The 7,121-nt window shown below is 40.8% G+C and overlaps 1 protein-coding gene across 1 annotated transcript; it reads left to right on the top strand.

Moving 5' to 3' along the window:
- Positions 1-1,000: 1,000 nt before the first annotated feature.
- Alg10 (ALG10 alpha-1,2-glucosyltransferase) lies at positions 1,001-5,578 on the top strand. The gene is made up of 3 exons (XM_059247422.1): positions 1,001-1,259; positions 2,312-2,509; positions 4,313-5,578. Exons 1-3 carry the CDS (start codon positions 1,089-1,091, stop codon positions 5,366-5,368), a joined length of 1,425 nt encoding a protein of 474 aa, XP_059103405.1. The 5' UTR covers positions 1,001-1,088; the 3' UTR covers positions 5,369-5,578.
- Positions 5,579-7,121: the final 1,543 nt, after the last annotated feature.

The following is a 7,121-nucleotide window of genomic DNA, read 5'->3' as shown; positions in this document are numbered from 1 at the left end:
ATCAAAGCATGGGCTCAGCTGTTTTGTGATGAGTGGCTGGCTGCCAAGAGCAACCTGAGATTAACAGAAGTCTTTTCCAACAAAACATCACCAACCACACTCAAAACATACCCTATCTTCAGCTTCCTTCAAATATCTTCTCAATCTTCAGTCTCAACTCCAATCTCAGAATAAAGGGATTATGCGAGGCCTACCTAGCCTACAACTTTATACATGTGAGCATCATTTTGAGACCACACACATAAATATTCCATAGCACCACACATTAGGCTACTTAAGGCCACATTTTAGGAGAATGCACTACAACAGAGATGGATATTAATGACTTTATTATTTATTTTTAAGGAAGTATCCTACACTGTATCCCAGGCTGATCTGGAACTAGGAGTACTCCTCCTCCCTCAGCCTCTCAAGTACGCGACTACAGGTGTGAGCCACCACCACCCACGGCAACAGCAACTCAAATTATATCCACAGAGAAGTGTTCCTCACCTAAAACGCACAAACTCTGAACGTTAGCTCAATCTCAGCAGCGTGGGCACACTGCCCCCTGTAAACTAATAGGCTCTTCAAGAGGGGAAGTCACCTGGCAGGGAAGGGCTGTATGCCTGTTTCAATCAGAACGCGTCAATCTTCCCTACCCGCTAGAGACGGCAGGTTGCAACAGATTGTAATGAAGGTTCTAGCAATTCATCCTATTGGCAATGGAGAACAGCAATAACCGGAAACAAACGTAGTTTGGGAGCTCCGAGGTTAGAAAGCTGGGGATGCTCGCTGCCTTCTACGAGCAGCAGAGGGCGCAAGAACCGCTTCCTCTGAAGAGCTCCGGAGCCGAGACCCGCCCCTCCCTCCGGCTCTGGCCACTCTGAGAGCTCTGAGCCGAGTGATTGACAGGACAACCGTCCGGCGCGTTGCAGAAATGTTTCCCCTCCGGAAACAGTGACCTCCACAGGCTTCCGTCCAACGCTTTCCCAGCATCCCTTGCGCGCTGGCCCTGCCGTACTTCGTCCGGCCGCCGCCGGGGCTTTGCGCGCTGCTTTTTGAGCGCGCGTCTGCCCGGGGCTGGGCCCGGGACGCGGCCGCGCGGGATGGCGCAGCTGGAGGGCTACTACTTCTCGGCCGCCTTGAGCTGCACCTTCCTGGTGTCCTGCCTGCTCTTCTCCGCCTTCAGCCGCGCACTGCGCGAGCCCTACATGGACGAGATCTTCCACCTGCCGCAGGCGCAGCGCTACTGCGAGGGCCGCTTCTCCCTGTCGCAGGTTGGTCCCTGCTGGCCCTGCCCCGGGACGGACTCCTCCCAACCTGTGTGTGTGACGGCCTTACCTCTCCCCGTCTGCCCTGCCAGACTCAAAACGTGAAAGGCCCCGGGTAACGACTGACTGTGCCTAGCCTGGAGAGCTATGGCTTATTTGTTAGGTGAATGCTAAATCTAGAGCAGGCGATGCTCTAGAGAAGAAAGGCGGACACCAAATGACAGCTCCTCTTGGTCACTGACCAATTTGCCTCTCTAAGTCCCACGACTAAGAGGCATGCGGGTGCCCCTTGAAAAATGCAGAAAAGAAAAAAAAGCACCTAAAGCTTTCCTATGAGGTGTTCCACTCAGTATTTTGGACGCGGAATGGAGGATCTTAGGCCACCAAAAAGTGATAGTTCATTCTGACTTCATCCTTGGATCCCCCCCCCCCCCCCGAAACTTACTGTTGTCTGGATATATTGGCAACGAGTCAGATTGCACCATTTAAAAAATATATGTTTGATTACATAAACATGCATAATACGAAGATAAACGTACCATTCCTTCTCTCATGAACACACTATGGGTTACTGCTTCAAAATATAAAGTCTGTTGATGAAAAACCTGATTTCTTGGTGCTGTTGCTCATAAGCTTTGCCATTTGAAGGATCACTGGCCTGCAAAATAATAGTAATTACAGTCTCTCATACAGGATGCATTATTGTAAGAAGTAAAACAGCGCTAAACCCAAGTCCTAAACTGACAGGTTTTGTGATTAGAAATCTTGTAATGCAGTCTTTCTAAATACATCAGGATCCTTAAGATCCACCAGAGTCCATCTACTATTTGCCTGGCTTGTAAAATTAGGGCCTGTGCAGTTTAGTCACAAAATACATGTGGGCACTAAATCTTAAAAATAAAACTTCAAGACATCTCTTCTGCCAGGACTTATTTAAATGTCGTAGAATATCGCCTCCAAATTCTTCATTATTGGAACAAATGGAAACTGATTTCTGACATATTTTATCAATGAGGTCCTTATGGCTTCTGCTTCACTGTTGATCTTTTCTTTTTAAGTGGGATCCCATGATTACTACGTTGCCGGGCCTGTACCTGGTGTCAGTTGGAGTGGTCAAACCTGCCAGCTGGATCCTGGGATGGTCTGAACATGTGGTCTGTTCCATTGGAATGCTCAGATTTGTTAATCTGCTCTTCAGTGTTGGCAACTTCTACTTACTGTATTTGCTTTTCAGAAAGGTGCAACCCAGAAACAAGGTATGTACAGAATAAAGTTACTGCAAGTTTCTGTGCAGTCAAGTTCACAATTATGAATATATGGAGGGAAATGTCCAATGGTTAGTTTTTGTGTATGTTTTCTAAAGCTAAATGGATATTCTCTACTTATATGTAGAAGGTATATATATTTAAATATGGGAATAACTTTATTTGAAAATCTAAAGTAGGTGTTTGTTAGGGAACTAAACCAATTTAATAATTCCATGTTTTCTTAAGGAAATTCGATCCTCTTTAGTGGAAGTAAATTTTAGTTGAGGGAGTTTGATGTGATTTCATAATGCAAGTCTTGGAGACAGATTGCCTGGGTTTAAATTCAATCTTGGCCATCACTTATATTAACGTGAACAAATTGCCCTTTTGTGATTTTATGTCTTTATCTATTTGAAATAATTTAAATTAAATATCAATAGTAATAATAAATTTTACTTCACTGAATTTGTATTAAGAGTAAAGGAGCTTAATAAGTGGAAATTGCTTAGGCTAGTACCTAACAAGGTTTTAATAAATGTTAACTGTGACAGTAATGTTTACTAAGGTCTTTTTAGTAGTATGAATTATGAAAAGGGGCTAAGGGTACATGACAGGAGCAGAGAAATACTGTGGCAGCCTGATGGGATAAAGGGAGAAAGGATGGCTTTTCGAAGGCTTCATAAATGGCACCTGTGTTGAACCTAATGAGGGATAAAATTGACAGATAAGAAGGTAATCTTGATAGAAACAGTGTCAGCAAAGGGAATTACTGTTTAAAATTATAAGGTTATGAGTTACAGTGATGTGAAGCAGGAGTGAAGCCATGAGTTTTCCTGTGACTTTGATTTCCTGTGCTTTTTTCCTTTAATAGTTTTAATTATATGATTGTAAATTACACAGTTTCCATTATTTAGTATTTTGTGTAAAATCTTTTACAGTACACAAGATTTTCAAAAGGAACAAGGTGTAGCATATATGTTCCAAGTTTACAGGCTATTGTGGAGCTTTGTCTATTTGTTGAGACAGGGTCTCACTATGTAGCCCTGGCTGGCCTCAAACTCTCTGTGCAGGTCTGGCTGTCCTAGAACTCATAGAGATCCGCCTGCCTCTGCTTTACAAGTTCTGAGATTAAAGACATGTGTCACCACACCTGGCCTGAGGAGGAATTTAATCAAAGGATTGGCATGGTCTGACTTTATGTGATAAAGGATACAGTTCAAAGAGATTCAAAACAGTTGTGTTCTGAAATTGTCAAAAAAGCTAAAAGAAAACATTTGAGTTTAGAGCAGGCCTGAATTTATTTATTTATTTATTAGGAAAGATCCTTGTAATTTCATTATACAAAAGGTAAGATTACCAGGCAGGGTAATTAATACTATTGGCACATTTCAGTTTTCTCTAGAGGTATGAAGGCTATCCTTACAGGGTTGGGTGATACTGACTAAGAACTAAGTTCAAGGTAGCATTGCTGTCCTTGTCTTTACTATGTTCTCTTCACCTCTGTATCCCCATGTACCTTAGTTCAGGATCTTGTATCCAGTGACCCCTAAATGATTTGCTCAGTGATTCAAAAGATTTTAAGTTTTTTTTTTTTTTTTTAAGAGTTTTACCTCCTTAGTATCTTAATGGTTTCCAAGCTGATTAATGTAACTAGAAATTACCAGATGTATTCTTATACGTGGTGTTGCAAAGCCAAAAATATGATTCATTTGAATTAACTCGAGTGAGTTTTAAATAAATCTCTTCATTAATTCAACAGAAATGGTGTATTTATTTTACCCTAAAAATAATTTTTTTTCTTTTTCCTTCAAGGCTTCTTCAAGTATCCAAAGAATCTTGTCAACATTAACACTAGCAGTATTTCCGACCCTCTATTTCTTTAACTTCCTTTATTACACAGAACCCGGGTCTGTGTTTTTCACTCTCTTTGCTTACTTGATGTGTCTTTACGGCAATCATAGGACTTCAGCCTTGCTTGGGTTTTGTGGCTTCATGTTTCGTCAGACCAATATCATCTGGGCTGCCTTCTGTGCGGGACACCTCATTGCACAGAAGCTCAGTGAGGCCTGGAAAACTGAGCTGCACAAGAAGAAGGAAGAGAGGCTTCCCCCCATTAAAGGACCGTTTTCGGAACTCAGAAGAGTACTTCAGTTTCTTCTGGTGTATTCCATGTCGTTTAAGAACCTGAGTATGCTTTTCCTTTTGACCTGGCCCTACGTCCTTCTGGTGTTGGCGTTCGTTGTTTTTGTAGTCGTCAATGGTGGGATTGTGATTGGTGACCGGAGCAGTCATGAAGCTTGTCTTCATTTTCCTCAGTTATTCTACTTTTTCTCATTCACTGCCTTCTTCTCCTTCCCTCACCTACTCTCTCCTACAAAAGTCAAGACTTTCCTCAGCTTAATTTGGAAACGTAGAGTTCAGTTCTCTGTGATTATGCTAGTCTCAATGGTTTTTGTTTGGAAATTCACTTATGTCCATAAGTATTTACTGGCGGACAATAGGCATTACACATTTTATGTGTGGAAAAGAGTATTTCAGAGACATGAAATTGTGAAATATTTACTAGTTCCAGCCTACATGTTTGCTGGTTGGGCCATAGCTGACTCTTTGAAATCAAAATCAATTTTCTGGAATTTAATGTTTTTTGTATGCTTGGTCGCTTCTACAGTTCCTCAGAAACTACTAGAATTCCGTTACTTCATTTTACCTTACATTATTTATAGGCTTAACATACCTCTGCCTCCCATATCTAGACTTGTTTGTGAACTAGGTTGCTATACAGTTGTTAATTTTCTAACTTTTTATATCTTTCTGAACAAGACTTTTCAGTGGCCAAATAATCAGGACATTCAAAGGTTTATGTGGTAATAGTAGGAATATTTTGAATTTTAAAAGTAGACTATTTCTACAACAAATAACTGGATAAGTAGAAATGGAATTCCTGTTAGGTAAATTCAGGGAAGTTGAGTGAAAAGCATTAAGTTTGAGACCAGCCTAAAAGCCTGAATAGTAGTCATAAGGTTGCTTACAGTTGTCTTGAGGAGTACTAGTACTGCCAACTTCTCACAGGCTTGGGGACCTTTCACATTGAGGGGCCTGGGTGAACTCCGCAGCACTAGAACCAATTGACTGATTTTTCTTGTGTAAAGAACATCAAAAAAAAAAAAATGAAAACTGTTTACAAATAACCCAGTAGTATTTTTGAGTAAAGTGGGCAGATATTGCAGCAAATGTAACGTCTTAAACTAGAATGGATTTACAGACAGCAAATCATGAGCTAGAGGCTTTGGGATACTTAGGAATCAGTTTTTTAAATTTAAAATACAGAAGTGATGAAGCCATTTGAACTAATTCCTGATTTGATGTTTATACAGGCCAAAGATAAACTTTGTTGATTACAATACCTTTTACAGATAATCTTTCTGGAATACATTGCTCTGTTAGTTACCTAGAGATCCTGTACAAAAAGGACCACAAACCTGTGGCTTAAAACTTTTCCTCACGTACTTACAGGTGCAGCACTTAGATTCCAAGTGTGGCCAGAGCTAGTTCATCCCGGAGATGGAAGTCCCCGCTCAGCACACTCCTGCAACTGTTTGCAGGGGCCTTACATTTCCACAGGTCCCTCCAGGCTGCCTGTGTCTTCGTAAGGTTGTCTCTGCTGTTTTCTTGTTCAGATAATACACCTTTGAATTTAGGGAGCCTCTGTCTGATTCAGGGTGACTACCTGAAGACTTGGTTATATCTGTAAAACTTCTTCAAGTCGGGTCCCATTCACAGGTTCCAGGTACACATGATTTTGTGTGTGTGTGGAGGGGGATATAATAACTTTTTAGGAGATGTCCTTGCTGAGATCTTTTAAGTAAAAGTTTGTCTTTAGCTAAGAGGCCAAAAACAAACAAACAAACAAAGATGTCTGAATTCTTATAATTTACATTTGTCCCTCTTACCCAATCAAACCAGAAGAACTCAGAGGTGAGAAGTCATTGGTTTAGCTTTATTTAGGGAGTATAATTTAGGGAACACTATTGGGTGTGATTCTGGGGTTTTCTTTGTCTGTTGGTTTTGTGCTTACTGTTTATTCATTTTATTAATATGAATTTATTAATTTGTTTTATTAATGGAAGTTTATTCATTCAGTTGTCACTCCCTCACAGACACTGTCGGCTAGTTGTGTGCTGTGACTGGAAACCCAGGACTATGAATAAAGCTTACTTTTTAGCCCATTTTTCTTTCTGAGCTTTACACATGCATACATGTGCATGTGTGCATGCATGCAGACACACACACACACACACACACACACACACACACACACACACACACACAAAGGGACCAAAAACTTTGCTTATATTGTTGGATTATGTTTTCTTGAGTTTTAAATGTGTAGTATACAGGTTTAAAAACTACTTGGGTAAAAGTTACAAATGTCGTCCACAGTGGTCAGTCAGCACAGACCATTGCTTTGCTTCATACTTAGAAGTAAATCTCAACAGTGATTGAATTGTGATCAGATCAGAAAGCATACTCCATTTCTGCTTTCACGATGGATTTATTATGATAGAGAACTAAGTCCAGGAAGGTGAAATTGCAAACATGTGCACTTGAATAAAGCAGCTGC

Source organism: Peromyscus eremicus, chromosome 20 (genome assembly GCF_949786415.1).
Source record: "Peromyscus eremicus chromosome 20, PerEre_H2_v1, whole genome shotgun sequence".
NCBI lineage: Eukaryota > Metazoa > Chordata > Mammalia > Rodentia > Cricetidae > Peromyscus > Peromyscus eremicus.
The sequence above is the reverse complement of the archived record's forward strand: the minus strand, read 5'-3'. Positions and strand labels throughout refer to the sequence as shown.

What these genes read in the sequence shown, in the direction of transcription:
- Alg10 (XM_059247422.1), top strand. Translation starts at nt 1,089, where the DNA reads ATGGCGCAGCTGGAGGGCTACTACTTCTCGGCCGCCTTGAGCTGCACC. An exon ending in GCCGCTTCTCCCTGTCGCAG is followed by an intron (nt 1,260 to 2,311) that starts GTTGGTCCCTGC and finishes TTTCTTTTTAAG; the next exon opens with TGGGATCCCATGATTACTAC. An exon ending in AGGTGCAACCCAGAAACAAG is followed by an intron (nt 2,510 to 4,312) that starts GTATGTACAGAA and finishes TTTTCCTTCAAG; the next exon opens with GCTTCTTCAAGTATCCAAAG.